The sequence below is a fragment of the Eptatretus burgeri genome, chromosome 10, assembly GCF_056783735.1.
Source record: "Eptatretus burgeri isolate ZD-2024b chromosome 10, Ebu_testis_v1, whole genome shotgun sequence".
In the NCBI taxonomy this organism is placed as follows: Eukaryota; Metazoa; Chordata; class Myxini; order Myxiniformes; family Myxinidae; genus Eptatretus; species Eptatretus burgeri.
This window is the reverse complement of record NC_140970.1, coordinates 45,500,089-45,524,179: the sequence shown is the minus strand read 5'-3', so window position 1 is coordinate 45,524,179 and position 24,091 is coordinate 45,500,089. Positions and strand designations below refer to the sequence as shown.

Genomic DNA, 24,091 nt, shown 5'->3' with positions numbered 1-24,091 from the left:
TGCAGCCATGCTAGCCATAATTTTAGGCAACTAGGCCTGTGCAGCATTTTTATACACTAGTATGTGCCCGTACGTGCGTGGCCGTACGTGCAAAAAACAAACAAATTTCAAACCGCGTGCCAGAAACAACAACCACACAGGCCGTTCCTTCGCTCTCGCGTGCCAGTACGTGCGTGGCCATACGTGCGTGGTCGTACGTGCAAAAAAACAAAACAAAAAACAACTTTCAAACAAACACACAGGCCGTTCCTTCGCTGTCGTAAACGACGACTGGATTGGGGCATTGTGTTTAAGAAAATCGAGAAAGAAATCGAGAAGTGGATAAATCGAGAAAAAAATCGAGAAAGAATACAGTAAGTCGTCACTATCCGGAAGTTAAGTCCTCACTGTCCGGAAGTTCGCATATCGGTTACGATTATTCCCAATTTAGTTTTAATGGCCAATTATTCAATTAGCGCCAACGTATTTTGCCTTTTCGCAATGTCGTTGCAAGGAAAAACACAAAGAGAAGAGAAGAGAGGAAAAAAAAAACCCCAAAAAACTTTCAAACAACTACAAAGGCCGTTCCTTCGCTCTCGTAAATGATGACTGGATTGGGGCATTGTGTTTATCTATAAATACGCATAAGAAATTGAGAAATTATTCGAATACACTTTCTGGAAGTCCGTACGTTGTAACCCGTAATGGGGTGGCATTGTAACCGTTGGTCGTAACGTTGTAACCCGTAATCGCTACCGTTGTAATGGCTGAGAATCTCTTCCCCATCGGCCACGCCGATGCAGCAATGTGTCCTGTCATTGGTTGGTAAATAAATGGCCATAACTTTGGAAGCACTTGTCCGATTAATATCAAACCTTGAAAAGGCACATACTCAGGTCCCCAGCAATATCCCTGGCAAGTTTCAATTAGATCGGACCAGTGGTTGGCGAAACAGCGGGGACACACACACACACACACACACACACACACACACACACACACACACACACACACACACACACACACACACACACACACACACGCTGCTGGAATTATAGATGGATGACCAAAAGCATGCTGGGATGTTATTTGCACAATTAACACATGGGCCACACCTGTGTGGAAGCCATTGCTTGGTGTCCCTCATTTACCCAGGTGTTTCAATTTTTTGTCCACAACCTGTATATGGCAATACCTAAATCGTATGACAGTTTTGTGTATGGCAATACCTTTAAAAGGCAAGAAAACATGTTCGATTCATCTGCTTTCTGCGCGTGTGTCGTAAATTTCAGCACCTTTGGGTGACCTTTGAGAACGAAAGAATGTGATACTTGAATGCAGTACAGTAGAAGTTGGAAACCGTTCGGCCATTTCCTGGGACAACGGATCTCCGCGCTGAAGCACACTGTGTTAATGGAGCCTCAGACGTGACAATACATATACATATACACAATCAAAGCCAGCTACAGAATGGGCATCAATGCCATGCCAAGTCCTTTCCTCTCACAGCCCACAAGGTCTTTTTGACCATACTGCTCACCTGCATAGGCAACCCCAACTTCAAACCTGTTATTCCTGGACACTGTTGAATCCTGGACACTCTCTCAAAAACTCCCCCCCCCCCCACCATTCATCTCCCTCATTCATCCTTCCCAAAGTTTCCCCCCCTCCCATCCACAAAGCTGCCTCCTTCCACTGCCCTCTCACCTCCATCTCTTCGCTCCACCTCCTCAAATCCTCAACTGCCTCTTTCCCCCAATCTTGTGCACCCTCTCCCCCAGCACCACAGAGGCTTTTCTCCTCCTCATCCGCCCCCCTCCCCAAGCTATTCTGCAATCCCCCACACTCTTTCAACAACACTCCTTACCTCCCCCCCTTGTCCCTTGCCCTACGCTCCCCCTCCCCCTCACCCCTTGCACCCAAAGCCTCCTCCCCTATCTCTTCATTAAAAGTTTGGACCTCAAATATCCGGGGCCTTTGCTCAAACCTTTCAGATCTTTCCATACAGGTTGCCACTGACAAACCAGACATAATCTGCCCAACAGAAACTTTCCTCCCCCAAGATGTGTCTGACTCCCAAGTATCTCTCCCTGGTTACTCCCTCCTCCAGTTTGACAGACTTGAATGGCGCCCTGGTGGAGGTGTTGCTCTCTTCATCAAAGACTCTATTCCTCACTCTCCATGCACTGCTCTCACTCCCCCACACCCCCAGGAATACCTCTGGTTACGGCTTCCCCTCCACTCCCACCTCATGTTTATATGTGTACTGTACCGTCCACCGAACAGTGATGACTCCATCGACACCTCACTATCCGAAAACATGGACCAACTTCTATCTTCTCACCCAAACTCTCTCTTCTTCATATGTGGTGACTTCAATTGTCATCATGCCAGTTGGCCAGGTTTGGGTTCCTCTCTCACCTGTCATGGCACCTCAGCAAAAGCTTTCTGCGACTCATTGGGACTGACTCAATCAGTCAACTTCCTGACCCGGATCTCAACCAATGGTACTCCATCTCTTCTGGATCTGATTTTGACACATTTCCCTGACAATATCTGCTGCTCTTCCTCCGTCCGCTCCAATCGGTTCTTCTGACCACGTCCTTGTCAAAGTGGACATCTCTCTGGCTATTATCAGAGAACCACCTCACCGCCGTCGAGTCTGGCATTTCACTCAAACCGACTGGCAGGGTCTCCAAGCAGCCATCAAACTTATAGACTGGTCTCCTATCGCGACTTTCTCCAATATTAACTCATCCTGGGAATTCTTTCAAAGAAACTTACTCTCCCTCATGCACAGATTTATCCCCTCTCATGTTCAGTTGTCCTACCCTTCCTCCCGCCCATGGTTCACTGAAGCTTGTGGTGAGGCAGTTGTCCTGAAACAACTTGCCTTTGCCTCATGGAAAGCAAACCCAACTGAGGGCAATCTCAGTTCCTTCATAAAGTCCGGAACAAGTGTGTATCTACCCTCAGAAGAGCCAGAAAACAACATCTTTCTCATTTCAAGTCTGAACTCTCAAACCTCTCTCCCTCCTCAAAATCCTGGTGGTGTTTAATCAAATCTGTTTCTGGTGTATGTTCCCCCTCCATCCCCTCCCTTACCTCAAATGGCCGCACTGCTGATACCGCACGTGAAAAATCTGAATGCCTAACCTCGGTGTTTGCAGCTAAATATTGTATCCAAAACCCATCACTTTCTCTACCCACCTTACCCAGTCGCACCCAACTGTCCCTGGACTCTGTGTCCTTTTCTCCTGACAAGGTGGAGAGCTTGCTGTCAAACCTCGACTCGGATTCTGCAACCGGTCCAGATGGCATCAGCCCACGTGTCCTCAAAGCCTGCTCTTCTGCTCTTGCTCATCCTCTCTCTGTTCAATTCACCCTCCCATTTGCTCAAGGTCATCTGCCCTCTGCTTGGAAATCTGCAAACATCACTGTCCTGCATAAAAAAGCTGCAAAAACAGATCCCTGCAACTACAGACCAATAAACCTTCTCCCAATCATCAGCAAGGTTATGGAATCCATCATTGCTTCAGACATCAAATCCTTCCTCTTCTCCAATGGCTTGATTTCTGATGATCAATTTGGTTTCAGACCAGGTCACTCTACCCTGGATATGCTGCTTCTGCTCTCCCAACAATGGATGGAAGCCCTCAATGCCAGACAGGAAATCCGAGCCGTATCCCTGGATATATCACGTGCTTTTGACAGTCTGGCACCCTGCACTACTCACCAAACTCTCTTCCCATGGTATCCAAGGCCATCTCCACTCATGGCTCACAGACTTCCTCTCCTGTTGCAGTCAACGTGTGGCCCTAAATGGAGTTCTTTCATCCCCCCTTTCTGTCCAGGCTGGAGTTCCTCAAGGTACTAACACTAACAGTGTGTCATTCTGGGCCCTGTTCTTTTTCTGGTTTTCATCAATGATCTCTCCAACTCTGGAAAATCCTCTATATCTCTTTGCTGATGACTCCACCCTCTGCCGAACCATCGGTCATCCCTCAGACCGGCAAGCAGCAGCTTCTTCGCTCACTGCAGATCTGGATAAAATTACAAACTGGTCCAACACGTGGAACATGTCTTTCAATCCAGACAAATCTCACACTCTCACCATGTCTCTTCGAAAGGACCGTTTAGAAAACCCCCCCATCCACTTTCTCAACAATCCTCTGGAAGAAGTCCTTTCTTTCAAGCTTCTGGGTCTCACTATCTGCCATGACCTTTCCTGGGAAAGTCACATTTCCAACCTCGCCTCAAAAGCCAGTCGCCGACTGGGAATCCTCCGTCGTGCAACGTCCTTCCTCGGCCCTCTTGAGCTCCTGACCACTTACAAAGCTTTTGTCCGCAGCCTGATGGAGTACTGCTCTCCCCTCTGGGCTGGTGCTCCTGCCTCCCACCTTTCTCGGCTTCACGCTGTAGAAACCAGGGCATTTCGGATAATCGGCATCTCCCGCAATGAGGCTGTCTTTGGGCCTCTCACTCAATCACCGCAGGTTGGTCGGTGGTCTTTCTGTCTTCTACCGTCTCCTCTCCAGCCTCGCCCCCCCTGCTCTCTCTGCGATTTGTCCCCACCACATATTCCGCAGGGCGCTCAAGGTCCGCCAACAACCCCCTTCTGGTAAAACTACCAAAATCACGAATCACTGCTCACCTTCACTCTTTCATTCCTCTTTTTTCCCACCTTTGGAATAAACTCCCTCACTCTATTCATTCCCATTCTTCCCTCCAGGCCTTCAAAACAGCTGTTCACCACCACCTCATCATCCCCCATCCAAATCCTCGATCTTTTCTCCCCCTGATAATCCACCTAAGCCCACCTCCTTCAAATTCCCTGCTTTCCTTCCTGAAAGTCCCTGTAATGTCCATCTTCTATTCCCCATGTTCCCCGTCCCATCCCTCTCCCTTCCACAGATCTCCAAATGTCTCTGTTCCCCACGATTTTGTCCTTCCCACTCCCTCCCCTCCTGTCTCATGCCCCCCTTGATGTGCGTTGTGTTAGCTCTCATACGAGCCTCGACAAGGTATAATAAAAAAATCCAAAGCTCCCAACAACACTGGGATCTCGCACAAAGCAACAGAAACACAGTGTGTTCTGCTTTTTTTCCCAGGCCACAAGTTGGTGTCTGTTTTCTGCCTCCTTTCTTTTTGTCTTGTCCCTTCATCTCTTTCATCCTTCACACCTCTCTGTCCCTCTAGTCCCTCAAGGTCACACATGTTCTGCCAGCAAACTCTCCCTTGTGAATCTTCCAAAATCCAAGTCACTGCTCATCTCCACTCCTGTTTCTCTTTTATCCTTCTTCTGGAACCTCGTTACTTGGGCCTGTTCAATCCTACTCTTATCTCCTTAATCCAGTAAACAACCTACCTCACCCACTCCCCCACCCTCCCTTTCTATATATTGGAAGATCATGTCTCCTTCCATCTTGTCTTTCTTCCTGTTTGTTCCTCCCCTTGTTGCTTGTGCGCATTGTCCGACTGCCTCACTAACAGTGTGTCTGTTGCCTTCTAACCTCTGTCACCTCACTACTCTCTTGCCTTCTAACCTCTGGCTCTTGCAGAAGCCTGAGCTTTGTCTACAAAAACGTGTACATACCAAAGGTAGAGTTTGTATTCATTGGGACAAACTACGTATACAACATGGGAGTGGTTATTACCTTATTCATAGTGGTCATATGTCAATGTGCTTCCATGAATATATTTATATTTGTTTTTAAACTAGGTGGCTGTATTTATAATGCTATCAGGTGAAAAATTAACACTGATAAAAGTTTATTAGATGCATTTTCTCTAAGTTATTCAGACATCACTGAGACGTACAATTTGATATATCAACTGAGGGTGGCTGTAAACCAAATGGGCGCAGCTTTTCCTGCAGCGTTGTGCGACACGGAATGCATGACGCATGGGGAACAAAGGTTACAGCACAAGCAACTGACTGGGAGATATATCACTTTGGTCACCAAGTGTATCAAGCACCAACGTGGCGTAACCAGAATACCATGCGTAAAAGAGTGCATGCGTGCTATTTGATATACTCCGCTGCTTGTGCTATACACAGCATGTAGCACAAGTACCGTAGAAACAAAATGAATAAAGAATTAGAACTGCACTCAGTCAAGCTCACACCTCCACCATGCTGAACAGTTGACGTTTTGTATTCCACTCATAGGCCTGATCTGCATCTGGACCTGAACCAAAATCTAATGGGCTTGTTCTTGTCACCAACCCAACTCATCCACCAAGTTTTGTCATAATCTGTCGACATCTTTTTGAAATATCATGCTACACTGTTGTAGCCAAAAGTATTGACACCCTTGCACCTTTTTCCAATAATGCACCATTTCTTCCAGAAAATGGTTGAAATTAAATTAATCTTTTGGTATCCACATATGTATTTCTTTTGTTTGCAGTGGAACAAAGCAAAAAAAGCTGAAAAAAACTACTAAATCTTTGCTTATGCCACACACAAATCAGAAAATGGCCTGGGTAATATGATTGGCATATTTTAGAAGTTGTTACAAAGAATTAGATTTCAAGCAGGTGATTCTCCTTTACTTTGGAATTGAACTCACCTGTGGTGAGTTGCAGGTGCCTGCAATATAAAAATCACTCATTCAACCAGTTTGAACAGAGAAAAGCAGTCATTCTGCTGTTTTGTATCAATGTGTGTACCGCAATGAGCATGGAGAAAAGAATGAAAACCAGAGAATTGTCTGAGGAGGTCAGACACAAGATTGCAGCCAAGCAAGGACAATCTCAAGGCTTCAAGTCCATCTCCAGAGACCTTGATGTTCCTGTGTCCACTGCACGTAATGCTATCAGGAAGTTTAAGGCCCATGGCACTGTAGCCAACCTCCCTGGACGTGGCCACAAGAGAAAACTTCATCGAAGGTTGCAGCGAAGGATTGTTCAAATGATGGAGAAGGCAACTCGATCAACTGCCAAACAGATTCAAGCTGACATTCAGACATTTCAACTCACACCATCTGTAGCCAACTCGATGAAAGGGGGTTCTATGGTAAGAGACCCAGAAGGACCCCACTGCTGAGACACAGACAGACAGACCCCGATGAAAGCTCGACTGGCGTTTGCCAAAACACCTGAACAAGCCAAAATCCTTCTGGGAGAATGTCCTGTGGACAGATGAAACCAAATTAGAGCTTTTTGGTAAAGCACATCATCTCTGTTTCTAGAAAACAAAATGAAGCCTTCAAAGAAAAAAACACCTTCCCTATAGTCAAACATGGAGGAGGTTCAGTGATGTTTTTGGGTTGCTGTGCTGCCTCTGGCACTGGGTGCCTTGAATGTGTGCATGGCTTCATGAAATCAGGAGATTACCAAGGCATTTTGGAGCACAATGTTCAACCCAGTGTCAGAAAGCTGGGTCCCTGTTGAAGGTCATGGATCTTGCAGCAGGACAGTGACCCCAAACACACTTCGAATGGCACTCAGGAAGGGTTCAAGACAAAACACGAGACTTCTGAAGTGGCTAGCAATGAGTCCAGATCTAAATCCCATTGAACACGTGTGGGAAGATCTGAAAACAGCAGATGGGAGAAGGCACCCTTCAAATCTGGGAGAACTGGAACAGTTTGCACAAGAAGAGTGGGACAAACTTCCAGTGGAGAGGTGGAGGAAGCTCAATCATGGTGATAGGAAGTGCTTGACTGCAGTTATTTTGTCCAAACGCTGTGCTACCAAATATTAAGTCTCGGGTGTCAACTACCTTCACCACCTAAGGTGAAGGAGGTTATGTTTTCACCCCTTTCTGTCTGTTTGTTACTTGCAAAATCGAAGATTTTTTTCAAGTGTATTGGTAAGTCGATTTTGTTACTTACGAAATCTAAAGATTTCATAAGTGTATTGATGACTTCCGTCCTCTGTTTGTGTGTTTGTTTGTGTGTTTGTTACTTACGAAATCTTTACCTTCCGTTTCTGTTTGTTTGTTTGTTATCTTGCCAAAACGAAGTTTTTGCAAGATATGTTAGTCAGCTTGTATGTTTTTTTTTTTTGTTTGTCTGCAATCACGTATAAAAAATTCTGCAGACCACAGTTATCATTGGAAATTTTTGTAACTTCGCATATCAGAGGCCTATAGAGGCCCCTTTCAGCGCATAAAATTTTGAAGGTCAAAGGTCAAGGTCACTTTGTCGCAAATCAGGGGAGTCGACGAAACCCTTATTTTTTGAGTAATTTTGATCGGATCGTCTTCAAACTTCATGGGAATGTAGTATATGGTCTGGCGCTCAGCTGATTAATTTTTTGTGGCGATTGACCTTGACCTTCATGGTTAGCACCTCAGGTCAAACATTTTTGACCCCAAGGTCAAATTTTCAAGTTTTAGGAACCATATCGTGTAGTACCTCAAATTGAACACCTCGATGAGTGCTTTCTAGATATGTCAAACTTGAGACATTATGACGTCATTTGGTGACGTTATGAGGCAAACACATATTTTTCATGGTTACTCTGTAGAACGATTCTCATCGGAATCTCTCGTAGGCAGATATTCCTCAAGGAGTCGCTCCTGGTGGATAGCAGCTCTGTTCACCCCAGTGTGACCTTAAAGAAGTCACACGTGGTCACCTTTTGGCAAGATACAGATCACCCTGCGGGTGACATTGGTTTATTTGTTTGTTTGTTTATAGGCACGATAACTCGAGAACGGAAGAAGCTACCAATGTCAAATTACGTCACGTGATTCAGGAGGGTGATGGCTAGCGCTGAATAGATTTTGGTCAAAATCGGTCAAAGGTCAAGGTCACAATGAGGTCACATTCGATTTTTGATGGTTTGATACAGAATCATCGTAGAAACTTCTGGTTTGCGTCGCTACCTTCTCTCGAGACAACTTTTATTCGACAAGGTCAGAGGTCAAGTTGACGATTTCGTAAGTACCAGTCTATGACTGCTTATTTGCTTGTTTGTCTGTCAATCACCTACAGGTCACAATTTTAAACCGATCTTCATGAAACTTCACCACATGGTAGAGTTTGTCATCACCAAGAAGCCCATTGTTTTTGAGGTTCAAAGGTCAACATAGGCCAAAACTCAACAACTTCGGTGGGATTCCTTAAATCCTCATTTTTCATCTGATTTACTTTAAATTTGAAAAGGATTTATATTTCAGGTCACTGGATTCAACAAGGCAATTATTTTTTGGTCAACATTGACCAAAAGGTCAACATAGGCCCATGGTCAACAACTAAGGAGGTATTTCTAAAATCCTCAATTTTCATCCCATTGACTTGAAATTTGAAGAGGATTTTCATGTCAGGCCACTGAATTCAACCACCAATTGCTTTGGAGGGTCCACATTAGCCAAAAGGTCAACATCTAGGCCGAATTTCTAAAATTGTCAATTTTCATCCGATTCACTTGAAATTTGAAGAGGATTTGCGTGTTTGGTCATTGAATTCAACCACCAATTATTTTTGAGGTCAAATTTATTTTATGGATTTTGCAAGTATTGTGCTCTGCTTTGCAGAGCAGAGCTTTGCACGGTCTTCTTTTTATTCTGTCTTTGTTTGTTTGTGCACAGAATATCTCAAAAAGTTGTGGATGGATTCGGGTGAAACTTGGTGGACATGTTGGGTTTGTGGCAAGAACAAATTGATTTGATTTTGGTGATGATCCAAATCTGGATCTGGATATGAGAGTTATTTAATCTTTAACGTGATTCTTCACCATTGAGAGATGGGGCCAAAAACGATATATAGCTCGCATGATATTTAAAAAATGTATTTGGCCAGGTATATTCTCGTGGATCAGGTATTGCGTGGCGGAGGTATGCGCTCTACCGAGTGCCCTTCTAGTTTTTTCACTCATTTCTTTTTATTTTGTGATTTAAAAGGATATATTAAGTTCTGAATCAACCGGGCGTAGTAGCGTGCCTCCAAGCTCGGAGGCTTGGGTTGGAGGATCGCTTGAGGACGGGACCTCTGTGCTGGGCCGCGCTATGAGAGTGTGTAGGGCAGCCTGGAATCATGGCGAAACCCAATCCTTATCCCTATGTCCTAAGAGGCGACCAGGGTTGCGTCAGGAAGGGCATCCGGCGTAAAACCTGTGCCAAATCAGTATGCGGATCATAACGGATGATCCGCTATGGCGACCCCGAACGGGAGCAGCCGAAAGACGAACAACAACAACATTAAGTTCTGAATCAAAAACAAAGGTTCTGTAATATTTCCAGTGAAATAAAGAATTGTGGAGACCAAATACTTTTGTCAATTTCAACTTATTTTTTTCGAGACAATTGTGAGTTGTTTGAAAAAAGTGCAAGGGTGCTAATATTTTTGGTCACGACGTTATATCGTTTTGGCCCCATTTCTCAATGGTGAAAGAATAACTTGAAGTTAAAAAATTTCTCATACGCAGATCTGGATCCAGATTTTCATCAATATCTAATTGATTCGTCCTTGTCACACATCCATCCTGTCTCGAAATTTCGTCCGAATCCGACCATAACTTTTTGAGATATCCTGCTCTCAGACAAACAGACGGACGGGGGTGAAAACAACCTCCGTCCTGCCACCTTTGTTGGTGGAGGTAATCTTAAAAAATAGGCAATACCAGGAAAGCTATATGCTCGTTCTGCTGTCAGGAATTGTGACCATCAGCTGTGGCATAGTGTGGGAGTCACCATAAACCACAACACCGACAGATCGATTTGGGAGTGTCCCCCCCCCTCCCCTCCCAAGACTCTCTCGAGCGAGGCAAATGTGGTGCTGCATGTTGCATGACACTGGTGGCAGAGCGCGAAGAGTGACGAAGCAACTTTTGATTGACATCTGTCACTTTAAACACCTCATTACATAAGAGAGCTTGCTATGAATAGGCTTTTATGTTCTTGACACAGTGTTTGTTGTGTATTGTGTGAATTTCGCAATGCACTGATTTATTAGAAAATGTAAATTTGGTACATTTAGTGTTGGATTCTCTGTGACTAATCTCCCTTCATAGGGGAGCAGATGTTGTCCCCCTCATCCGTCAGGGCACCGGATCATTTAACATGGACTTCTATACCACATTTTTCTTCACCCTCACAATTAAACCCCTACAATGAGATGAGAAGGCATCAAAGAAAAGTGATATCTTTCCATTTACAGTAACTATTTTTAAGATGTATTGAAAAAAAAATCTTTGAAAAAGGGGAAATATTGCAAATACATTGACGGTATATCGAATATTGATGATTTTGATGTGTACATATGTCCTACAAGCAAAGTATTTCCCCTAATTCCTCCCTGTCCAGATCATGCATGCGTCGGTTAGGACCTCTCCCCATTCCATTCTCAAGTATTGAATAAATAATTGCCTCTTCGGGAGAAATATGCCACTCAAAGTTGCCAGCATGTTGCAGTTTATTCAAGTTTCCCTCTGCTTGCCCCTGTCTTCCCTTTCTCACTTTCACCGGGCCACTGTGCGTTTTCTGTTGAAGTTCTTGGAACACCATCATGACATCGCCGTGAAAGTCCCTGATGGCTTTCATGATTCGCGATTGCTTTTTCTCACAATTTCCCTGTGGGATTAGGTATAATATTTTCCTTCCTTATGTATGAGCTTCCATAGCTCAAAGCCCATCCTTCCCATGATTGCTGTAATGAGAGGGAATATTGGGTTCATCGTGCTTCTGTCACGGAGCCTTGTAATTAAACACTAACATGTATATAGCAAACTTATTTGCATCTTTAATGAATGAGGACCCACGCGAAACCTTTCCTGAAACCAAACATCTGCGCCACCTGATTTTTATCTGTGTGCAGTTTGTTGTGTGTTTTTTTTCTTTTTTTCTTTTTTCTTTTTCCATATTTATAAAGGTTGTGTAGTTTGTACAGATTGGAGGTGGGTTTGGGAGAAAGCATGATGTGACGATGGGCTGGGTGTTTGATAAATTGGAGGGGAGAGCACGAGGCGACAGATACAAATAATAATTTATGTCACAGACGTGAAAACATAGGGATGAAGGGATGGATGGGAGCATCCGGCTACACTTAGGGAGGCAATCCAGCTGTGGGTTTTTGGAATAATTATTGTGACTTGGAGAGGTGGGGTTGTGGACCGATGGAGGGAAGACAGTGCGGTCGGAGCGAGGCCAGAAACGAGGCGATAGAAAAGTGAGAGTCTACCAACCTGCATTGGGTGTGTCAGAAGCACACCATGGGACTCGACTTCCTGTGTGGAGATGCCAATAATATGAAAAGTCTTGGACTCGATCTCTTCCAGAGAAGCAAGATCAGAAGCAGCTGCACCAACTCAGAGTGGAGATCAGCCATGATCCATAGTACTTTAGATGAGGGCCTTGTACATTGGGATGAACTATGCATCCCTCAGAATGGCCTTGGCTTTGTGAAGTCTATTCTGAGGTTTGCAGGTGTCAGCCAGTCTTAGACGTCAGCTTGGGATCATGGTCCACCCAAAACAGGGTTTCTGAGGTTCTTCACTGTAAAGTACATTTAACATGGGATGTACCTCCATGTTGGATTACCAACACATCCCTCTCAGCTTGACCTCAATATAACTGGACTCTATCATCGTGACCTTTCATGGCGTGACTTTTGAATAATGCGTGTGTTCAGTTGAAAGTGAAATGCATACCTCCCACTTCCCAAATGGCTTGAAACGGCAGAGGATTATTGTCGTGTCCCCCATTATCTTCCAGAAGCTGACATGTTGGTGCTCAAGGCTCAGATCCTTGCAGGGGGTCGTGGGAAGGGGACGTTTAGCAGCGGCCTGCAGGGTGGTGTGCATCTCACGAAAGAGTAAGTTAATGATGAACACCAGCTCAGCCTCTCATTCTCTCTCTTTGCCTATTATGCGTGCTGTACCTTTATTGATGTCGGGTAAGAACCGCAGAGCAGTGGTGATTGGGGTGAATTGTGAAGAGACCAAAGATGAAATGCCATCTGCAGTTGAATATTATACCATGCCGGTAAAGTTGACAACAGTACAAAAAAGGCTAGAGGCGCCCCCAAGCGAAGATTGAACGTCGAGGTATTTCTATATGAGCTGTCAGTGGATTCACAGAACGGCCGTGTGGTGTGCACGTGCTGAGAAGGTACGACTAGGATGAAAGATTTCGGAGGAATTGAAGGTGGGCGGCAGATGGGCTGAAGACGGGAGATTAAAATATACATAAATGCCAAACACAAAATCTCATTTACATTGACTATTTGCCACCATTCCCCTCCCCCCCACCCCCTCGCTGGTGTGTGCTTTCCATTGAGGTGTCATTAGAACTCTACGCTATAGAGTTGCGCTTCAAATTGAATTGGAACTAAGACCGCTTCTGTTTACAGCTACAGGCCTGGGTTCATCTAGTGTTGTTGTAAATTCTTGCAGGTTAGTGGCCGAGCCGTTCACAGGATTAATATGAATTTGTGTGCCAGAATGAAAAGGCAGATGAATACTGAGAAGCAAATCATGCGTGTTGAAGAATAAACGGGTGATGTGCAAGTGTGCCGTTCAGGTAAACGTGAGCACGTGATATGATTACCTGTATCGGAGTGTATAAATGGAAATATCATCCGCCGTCCTCGTCTTGCGTGTTTGCAGCACGTCGTGCACAGCCACTGCAGAGTGATGTAGTGAAAGCGCTTAAATGCTGTTTACTTAAAAATAACAGGAACAATTGAAAATATTATATGCTTTGACTGACGGGAGTAATCTTTTGTCATTTAATACGTTTTACTTATCAAATGTTGTGCGAAGGGATTGTGCGATTTGATATTCAGGTTTTAATTGGTGCAGAACATGAAGAGAGAGCCATTTTTCTCATTATGGGATGTAGAATATATCCAAGTGAATATGTAATCCTTCTGGATATCTTTTACATATGCGCAAGCTTCCCCTTCATCTCCCTCCTTCACCTCAAACACTATAACCGCAGACACTGCTCAAGCTAAGGCAGAACGTCCCAACTCGATGTTTGCTTCCATATCTCATGCTCCCAACCAATCCTGCTCTCCCCCCCCCCCCCCGTATGTACCGTGTGTTGTATTTTGTGTCTTTACCCGAGAAGGGAGAAAAAGTTCTGTCCATCCTCAACCTTGCGTCAGTGACTGGTTCTAATATCATCACTGTCCAGGGTTTCATAATTCTTCTCTTGCTTATCCTCTTTCTGAACTCTTCAGCCTGTGCTGCTCCTTTGGCTACCTCCCATCCACTTGGAAGTCAGCAAATACTTTAAAGTACATATCTTTTGCATGGATCTACCTTTCACTGTCAAGTAATTCCTGTAAAAGTTAGGTCAAGATAATAAATGTTCCTTGTTTTACCCATGTAAACAGACAGCAATTAGAATGGCACCTGGGAGAACGCATACCTCTGCCAGGTTGAACCGTTTACGTTTTGTATCCCACTGATGGGCTGGATCTGCATCCCGACCAAAACCAAAATCAAATCTCCTCCTTGTTGACGCCTACCCACTCATCCACCAGGTTTTGTCATAACCCATCCATAACGTTTTGAAATATTGTACTATATATCCTTTTTGGCCACATCTCTCAATGGTGTGGAATCACTGAAAACGTCAAACTATCTGGATCCGGATGTTCACCAAAATCGAATCGATTCATCTTTCTTACATACCCAACCTGTACGCCAATTTTTGTTCGAGTCCGTCCATAACTTTTTAAGATGTACTGCTCACAAACGGACAGACAAACAAACAAGAAATATGTCGTGCATTGCACGATATGAGCAAAATCCAAATCAACAATGGTTGCCATGAAACATAAATTTGGTAATTTAGGTAATTTGACCCATCAATTTCTTTACATGATGGAATGTGGTGTTTCACATACTTGGTTGATACATTTTCTAATTGTCTCCTTGTCTCATTGCTGGGACTTGTGTCATTGCCACGTGCGACTTTTTCTATTATACGTGGGATTTTTTCATCAATTATATTGTTGTGGGCCGGGGTTCGGTGGCGATAAACGACCACTCGGGGGAGCAGTGGGGTCGTCTCCACCGAACACCCCAGAATTTAGGTCGTGACTCTCGGATAACTCCGAAGGTCACGGGTCACTTTAGGACTGTGCTCGCCAATTCTCTGACGGCGTGGGGTAGGGTTAATAGCCAAATTTCAATATACCTAAGTACCCACGTCGTAAAATTACCAGGGAAGTCACACCCTCAACGGACTCTGTCGAACCGGGTCGCTCTAGCGACCTCGGTCCGGTGTAACCGAGTGGAATTACCATAGTCCGTCGGTCCAAATTAACAATTACGGCACACGGCCTCCCTAATTCCCAATACGTACCGTGCTAAACCAATGAAAGGAAGTGACAGACAACGAGTTGGTACATTGAACAATTGGGGGTTTATTTATAATGGGGGATGGGAGCATAAAGAGCAGAGTGAAAACGGAATATGAGATATGCAATTAATGTACGAGGCACTTAAACAATTGCTACTTACAGACTGGGCCCAGGAAACACACACACACACACACACCCAAAAGAAATGGACCCCATCGGGTCTTTATTCGGTCCTCCAGCCGAGGAGGATTGTTCAGCTGGGGGAACAGAGCCTGGCCGGGTACCTTTCCGCCTCGTGTGGTCACACCAGGCTCCAACCCACCACGATCGGACTCGAACCCACGTCCCGGAATCCACCGAGCCCACGATCCTGGCTGCTCGACCACCACCACCACCACGAGGAGCCACCGCAAAGGAACCACCGCAAAGGAACGCAGAGCATGATCGCAGACTACCATGACAACAGACCAAAGCAATGGCGAGGATGACTCCAGCGACGCACCCCAAGAGCAATGGCCACGATGACTGACTACTCTCCTCCTTCCGACCACCCTACTCTTGACGACGACTCTACTCTTCCCTTTTGACGGGGCGAACACTTCATCTGGCTGGGGCGGAGTCGACCCTGAGGTGATGAGCCTCCTGATTGGATGGGGCTTCGGGGGGGTGGGGGGGTGTGTCGGGGCGTCTCGGAGGTCCACCCCTCGAAGAAGCTCTGTAGTAGTTTCCGGCACTCTGGCCTCCCATTGGCCAGAGCGCCTCGGCCCTGCTCACCCTTCGCCCATTGGCTGGAGGAAACGCTCCATGCCCTTACTCGGAGCGGAGCCTCAATCTGATGCAAGGGAGGCTCCGCCCACGTCTTCAGCCAAAAACACGTGGGCAATGGAGTCGGTGGTGCCAAGAAGTGAAGGGGATTGATGTAAAAAATTTAACTATAAAGAAACTTCGCAGCGCACACATGTAATTCCCGTTAGACATAGGGGATGGGGCCCTAACTATAAACACATACTTATCAAAATAACTAAGCTTGGGGACTGCTGTCTGTTTGTGTGCAAATGGCTTCCAGATTCGTAACAATATGCTACTAACCAAGATGAGCAAAACCTGAAAAAAATAGAGTAAATGAATAAATTATATCTTGCACCCTCTTAACTTATTGATGTGGTTTCCCAATGGGGGCCCTTTGGATTATAACTGGAGACCCTCAAGTGTTATTGCAGAAGGCCATCAGACAGAAGGTCTAATGGAGTCTCCAGTTTTCTTAGGGGACTAATGGTTCTAATGGGGTTTATCGGGTCTTGGGATCCTAGAAGTCTTAAAGTTCCTAGTGGGGGCTATCAGGTCTTAGGGTCCAAAATGGTCTTAGAGGGTCTTTGGGTTATAAGGGGTCTAAATGGTCTTGGGGGTCTTATGGGTCTTTGTGGTCTTAAGCATCTTTGGGTCTTTGGGGTCTTTAGGGTCTTAGGGCCTTGTGGGTCTCAGTGGTCTTAAGGATCTTATGAATCTAAAGGGTCTTAAGGGTCTATGGAGTCTTTAAGGGTGTTAGGAGTCCTATGGGTCTTTGGGATTTCAGTGTCTTCAGGGTTTTAATGGGTCTTTGGGGGGGGGGTTAGGGTCTTAAGGTTCTGAGGTGTCTAAAAGGTGTAAAGGCTCTAAAGGTCTTTGGCCCAGTTGCATAAAGCATTCTTAATACTCCTGGGGCTGGGACAGAGTTATATGTACTAGTATGGGCCCATAGGTGCGTGCCAGTATGTGCAGCCCTCTTGCCCCCTCTCTCGCCCTCTCTCTCGCCCCCTCTCTCGCCCCTCTCTCGCCCCCTCTCTCGCCCCCCTCTCTCGCCCCTCTCTCGCCCCCTCTCTCGCCCCCTCTCTCGCCCCTCTCTCGCCCCCTCTCTCGCCCCCTCTCTCGCCCCCTCTCTCGCCCCCTCTCTCGCCCCCTCTCTCGCCCCTCTCTCGCCCCCTCTCTCGCCCCCTCTCTCGCCCCCTCTCTCGCCCCCTCTCTCGCCCCCTCTCTCGCCCCCCTCTCTCGCCCCCCTCTCTCGCCCCTCTCTCGCCCCTCTCTCGCCCCTCTCTCGCCCCCTCTCTCGCCCCTCTCTCGCCCCCTCTCTCTCGCCCCCTCTCTCTCGCCCCCCTCTCTCTCGCCCCCCTCTCTCTCACCCCCTCTCTCTCGCCCCCCTCTCTCTCGCCCCCCTCTCTCTCGCCCCCCTCTCTCTCGCCCCCTCTCTCTCGCCCCCTCTCTCTCGCCCCCTCTCTCTCGCCCCCCTCTCTCTCGCCCCTCTCTCTCGCCCCCCTCTCTCTCGCCCCTCTCTTGCCCCCTCTCTCCCCCTTAGTCTCACCCTTCCTCTCTCCCCCCTCCTCTCTCGCCCCTCTCTCTCACCCCCACTCTCATCCCCCCCTCTCCCGTCCCCTCTCTCGCAGATATTGGTCGACAGATAAATGGCCGTAACTTGGGAACCGCTCGTCCGATTAATATCAAACCTCGAAAAGGCACATCCGCGGGTCTCCAGCAATATTCCTGGCAAGTTTCAATCAGATCGGACCGTCAATCGTGCAAAAAAGAAATAAATAAACATTAATTGTGACGTCATTCGTGATGTCATAGCACCGTATCTTGTCATTGGTCGAGAGATAAATGGCCGTAACTTGGGAACCGCTCGTCCGATTGACATCAAACTTCGAAAAAGCACATCTGCGGGGCCCCGGCAATATTCCTGGCAAGTTTCAATCCGATCGGACCGGCGGTCGTCGAGAAACTGCAGTCACACACACACCACACACACACACACACACACACACACACACACACACACACACACACACACACACACACACACACACACACACACACACACACACACACACACACACACACACACACACACACACTGCTGGAATTATAGATAGATAGGGGAAAACCAAGCTGTATATGGTAGTATAGGTCCTAGGCTTTAAAAAAATATTGGGTTCTCACTCGAAATCCCCATAGATTTTGCCCAGCTTGCCCCAAAAGTTGCCCGTCGGGCGAGAAACCATACTGGTCATATCTCGGCCATTTATTGAGCGATTTTGACAAAAAAAATTTATGCAGAGGTTTTTTGGGCTGGGGAACACGATAAAAGCAATATTTAGTCGATTTGAGAACTGGTTTACATGGTAGCGGCTCTGAAGCTCTTCAAGAAAAACCAAATTAAGTCTGAAATTTGTAATCCTCAATATCTCTTCGGTCATTTTATTATTTTAGATGATACGTTTTTGCTAAAAAGAGGAATACAGGTTTTCCTGTTACACAACTACCATATCACACAAATTTATTAAGTTTAACACCCACATCACAATGAATTTGGGTAAACTTCCACCATATCAGATCTCATTATATGGATTGGTGCAGGCATCATCTTGCAACTTCATGCACTTGCAGAAATTTCATGTTTTCTCCAAATTCTTGTAGCTGCTGACATGGCAATATTTCCTTTAGGGCTTTCGGACCATGAACTACAGATGTGTCAGAGCGCTGGGGTTTGGATAAGACGGCCTTCGGCTTGTGCTGGTCGAGGACACACACCGTATCATGTTCAGATGAATTTGCTCCTTCGTGGTCCCAGTTGTCCATTGCTGCTGATGTGAAGTTCCCTGGGTCAAAATGGGCTGGCAACTTCATGTCCGCTTCATTTTGGTTGACGGTGAACGCGGCCATGTCATGCTGGTACCAGAGGAGTTCAGTGTAGCTCATGGCCAGCGCCTGTCGATTCAGAGAGGTGACAAAGATTTTGCCACCACGTCCTCGACTGTGGGCAAACTCCACATTCAATACAGACATTGGTGTTCTTTTTCTGCCAGAATGGTGAATGTATAACATGTGCTGGAAAATGGTCTGTATTTTCCGACATCGCTGGACTGAAAGAGAACCATCTTTGCGTGGCACCTGTTCCTCCTCCTGGTCTACATCATCGACGTCTTCCTGCATGTCACTTGTTATTACTTGGTCAGCTGCGGCCCTGTATGTGGCTGGATTGAAATTAAACAAATGGGCATAAAACTGCAGGGTGGGCTCTGGGATATTTATCTTTGACTCGGCTTGCTTTAAATCTTGAGCATCACAGAAGCGATCGTCTAAGTCGAAGTCGAAGTCGTGCAAGCATGCTCTGAATTGAGCTGCTACGAATTGCATGGTATTCACTGATCGGATACGCTCAGCAAGTACATTTGCCTCATTACCCAGCACATAGAATACTATGAGGCATTTTCTTGCAGAATCTGAGTAAGCAAAGTCTATCAGGTCGTTGAACTGCTTGTAGAGGAGGACCTTCACATTCCTAGTCTGGACATTACCTTTACCTCCTAGGCAGCTGTTCATCTGATCTCGAATAGTAGAAAGTTCAGAACCCTTGCCAGCACTCAGACCCATCTCAATCTTGTCAACGATCTCATTCCACACCCGCTGCTTGGCATTGAGTTGTACAGGAGCACTAAGAGTTCTGGGGCGTTCATACTGCTGAATATATTTGCACATGCACTGGTTGTGATAATAAATATCAGCCCCATACACAGCATGTTCATCTTGAAGGTCACAAGTTCGACAGAAAACGTCATCCTGGAAGTAGACAGTCGCATCTAGGAATATCTTTGCTCAGTTGCTCTCGCACTTTCGATATTTGGTGAAGTCACGGTTGACTGACTTGTTGCCACATATGACGCATGTATACTGATAGTACACAGTGGCACGACCAGGTGCCACACAAGCCAGTGTTCGCATACTGTTTGACTGCGAACGAGTTGTAGTAGGTGTTGGTGACTGGGTTGACTCATCATCACCAGAGGGCAGAGATTGCTTCAATGCTTCTTTCTGCTTCTCCTTAAGCTTGGCAATTTTGGTGCTATTTGTGTAGCCCTTGTAGCACACATTTGTGACATGATAATTGAATAGAGCACCAAGCGTCAACTTATTCAACCTTGCGAGCACCGCATCTTGTCGTGTCTCACTTGCAGATATAATCTGATCGCACCCATGTTGTGTACACACCAGCTTGTCTTGGGTGTACTCTTCGCAAACAATACAAAGCTCCTCATCAAACTCAACCTCAGCATCAGTTGCAGCGCTAAGATTGACCGCTTCCATCATGATGTTAGTCAGTTCCAATCTGAAATGGAAAGACATAAAAAAGGGTTAAAAAAAAATCTTAAAACACATTGACAAATGACAATCACGAATTTATCAAAGCTTGTGATGGTAGTAGGTACCTCTTGTCCGATAAACATGGTTCGATTCCTTCGATTGACATTGGAATCATTTGATAGAGACTCCATATCGAATTTTTATTGTTTTAAACATGTTCCCCAGCCCAAAAAACCTCTATTTAATTTTTTTTGTCAAAATCGCTCAAGAAATGGCCGAGATATGACCGGTATGGTTTCTCGCCCGACGGGCAACTTTTGGGGCAAGCTGGGCAAAATCTATAGGGATTTCGAGCGAGAACACAATTTTTTTTTAAACCCTAGGACCTGTATACTACCATATACAGCTTGGTTTTCCCCTATACATATAAATGCATACAACTCTGTCCCAGCCCCTAGAGTATAAGGAAAGATTTGAGGATTTACTTAAATATTTGCTCAAGTTTCTCCTTAAGGCACATGTACACAATTTGAGGATTGTTGCATATTCGAATATTCCTTAAAGGGGAACCCAAACACTCCAACCATCTCAACGCTAATTTATCCCTTGATACCCTAAAAAAGAAATATGATGTCATTTTCTTATTTCCGAATTATAAAAAAGGTAAATTTGTGATTAAAGGTTGAAATCTTCTTCTTTTTCAGATTAGTTGTGACGGCACACCTGGAAGTAAACCGCCAGATTTGTACTGTCTCTGAGTTGCATTGCAGTGTGATTTAACTCAAACGGCGAATAATTTTTGATTTTCCGCAAATATGAGTCGATGCGTCCTTGGTGCTTGTATAGTAATACAAACCGAGATGGTTTCATGCTACACCAAACGGCCGAAAGATCATTAGTTTGCCAGAAATTGGACGAGGTTTGTACGAAATACCCGAGTATAGATCGGGCCTACAAAATGTTCGGTTTTGTTCTTGGGACGTTTTACAGAGCACTGTTATGCAACAACAGAGATGGCTAGATCTTGTGGTTATCTGCCACAATTGAAAGAGTAAGTCTTTTTGGGTTTTAGGGGTCTTCAGAAGTATTTTGGGGTCTTGGGGTTTTTCAACACCATCTCTGCCCAGCTACCGGTATTCTGGAATGGCCTATGTGTCCAGATTCTTGAATACAAATGCTCCAAACACTTGCAGAGGTTTAAATCACTTTTTCGTTATTTAAAACACTCCAAGTGCATCAGTAAAAACCGTGCCTTGTCCACAACAACTACACATCCCACCAGACAGGTCAGCACCGCTCTCGCCCACTTGCAGCGGAGAAGACGCTACACATGGGCAGAGCATAAATATGCATGAGGCAAGACATGGGCGGAGTATAAATATGTATGAGGCAAGACATGGGCGGAACATGAATATGTATGAGGCAAGACAAGGGTGGAACATGAACATGAATATGTATGAGGCAAGACATGGGCGGAACATGAATATGCATGACGCAAGACATCTGTGGAACATTAATATACGTTTTACATTCAAACTAAGTTCCGTCACAAGCAGCACATGTACACAGACAATTTGAGCAGTGAATCAAACAACTGTTGCCATTGCCTGGCAGTTACCACAAGAGCACTGGAAAAATAATTACCTATTATCAATACAAATTTCTGCAAGTCAAATGAATCACCGTCTATTTATAGTTGAGTGAAAGTATGTACATATTGTGTACTACTCCGAGAGGATTTGACCTCGGATGCTAAAACGTTTGGGGTTCCCCCCTTCAACCATCACCCCAACAATACCCACCACCACCTCACATCCCCTTTCCACCGTAGGACCACTTCCCCCAACACTGCGGCTGGACATTGACATCTCAAGGACAAGAGACGGTGGGACATGGCACGGACGCCATTTGTGTCCGGGGAAAGTATGAAACCGGATCATCCCGTAACACACAAGACACTTGGTCAGCCTGCAACAGTGGAGCAAAGCATTCGTCGCCAATTTTGTCTTCAACATCCCAGTGTGCTTGGCAATGATGGGTATTTCTGCTCGAGTAATATGTAAACCGATTTACCAATTGATACAAAATTCCTCCCACATAAACCGTCAACTGAATGAAAAGCAAAACTTAGAGCAAAACGAGCTGGAGTTAACATGCGACCAGCATTTTGATCTTTTTGACGCCTCCATCTTCATTTCCCCCTTCTTCCTCTGAATCGCATGCTTGAAATTATACGGCTGCATAATCGTTTCCATCACTAATTTTGTCTCCAAAAGTTTTTGCAAAATCTAACTAATCAGTTGCAACATACTGAGAACCATCGGAGTCGCTCATGACGGTGGAATCAGTATCTGAATCTGAGCTTGACGAGCACCGTTTCTCAATGTAAAGCCACCGTTTGGATCAAGTTGGGTTCAATGTGTGACGTCACTGGTGAAATCGAAAATTGACACTCCACGTCTTTTGTTTTTAAAATTTTTTTAATTTTTTTATTTTTTCCGACACTTCGTGATTTGGCAAAAAAAATTCAAAAATTTTTTTCCCTTCAAATTGCACCATAATAGCGATTTAATGGTTTTCAGAAAAAAAAATTTTTCCTTTGGTTTCCCCTTTAAGTTTTTTTTTCTTAAAAGCTTCCTTAAACTCAAGGGAGTACTCCCCCATCCTTAAACACCAACCTTTGAGTTTCCAACTTGCACTCTTCATGGAAACTTGTCCCAAAGAGATCGATTATCACCACGCAAGACGTCACAAACATGTTTTCAGAGACCGCCTTCATCAGCTTGATGTCTATGATCATATTACCCTGATCTAAAACACTTACTAAGGAATAACTAGATCTTTACTCCTGGAGGATCAAAGATCCTGAGTACAAAGTACATCCTTAGTACATCCTGAGATCAATTTCCACATTTCCACAACAATATGTTTTTATGAATTTATTTATAAACCATCAAACTGACAATCCCAGGGTATTTAACGTGTGATATCTGGAGCGATGTAAAGATGTGTTCTGGTGCAGGTACTGCAGGTGCAGCTGAACAAGTTGTTAATCCGTGCTGCTCATGTAGTGGTACTTTCATGGTGCGAACATTTATTACTTTGTGTTCAGGTTATTTAGATACCAATTCAGTTGATACAGATGGTGACCCCAGGCCAAAGTTCAATTGCGTATGTAATAAATAAATTGAATGCCTCGTGTTTCTCGGTCCAGTCCATAGCTCATCAATGTTACATTGTCGAGAGACGTGTGGGTTCTCGTTCAACTTGGGGTATTGCCGGTTTGCCCTGTGGTCCCTTTGGGATTCTTAACAATTGTGCATTATACGTAGTTATAGTGTTGAAATTAAACATAAAAGGACTTCAACAACACACATCATACAACAATACAATGTACTGTGTCTCTTGTGCTTGAGAAAACATCTTCTGGTGTTTTTCAGTTTTATATACAATACAGTATATCCAGATATCAAGTGAATCGGTTGAAAATTTATGATTTCTGTGACATGTAATGAGCTTTGACCTTTTGACTTGTTGACCTCAAAAGCGATAGGCTTCAAGCTTGCGTGTAGATCGAGCCAGGTGGAGAAGTTTTGTGAAGATGAGAGTAAAATTGTGACCTGTAGGTGATAAACAGAGAAACAGACAGACAGAACAGAGTGAGAATTTCTCTCCACTGCACGTCCCCAACCAAAGTGATATTTTCTCAGTTCAAAAAGGGCATAACTCTGTGA

The 24,091-nt window shown here is 45.1% G+C and overlaps 1 protein-coding gene and 1 pseudogene across 2 annotated transcripts in view; one reads left to right on the top strand and one right to left on the bottom strand.

Annotated features, from left to right (window-relative positions):
- The window catches only part of SUCLG2 (succinate-CoA ligase GDP-forming subunit beta), a 255,054-nt gene that overhangs the window by 23,110 nt on the left and 207,853 nt on the right, over nucleotides 1-24,091 (top strand). For both annotated transcript variants that reach the window (XM_085898098.1, XM_085898097.1), the window contains exon 3: nucleotides 12,644-12,743. In XM_085898098.1, the coding sequence (XP_085754224.1) occupies nucleotides 12,644-12,743 (100 nt within the window). The remainder of the gene's footprint in view (nucleotides 1-12,643; nucleotides 12,744-24,091) is intronic.
- On the bottom strand, nucleotides 18,636-20,363 carry LOC147018461 (uncharacterized; annotated as a pseudogene).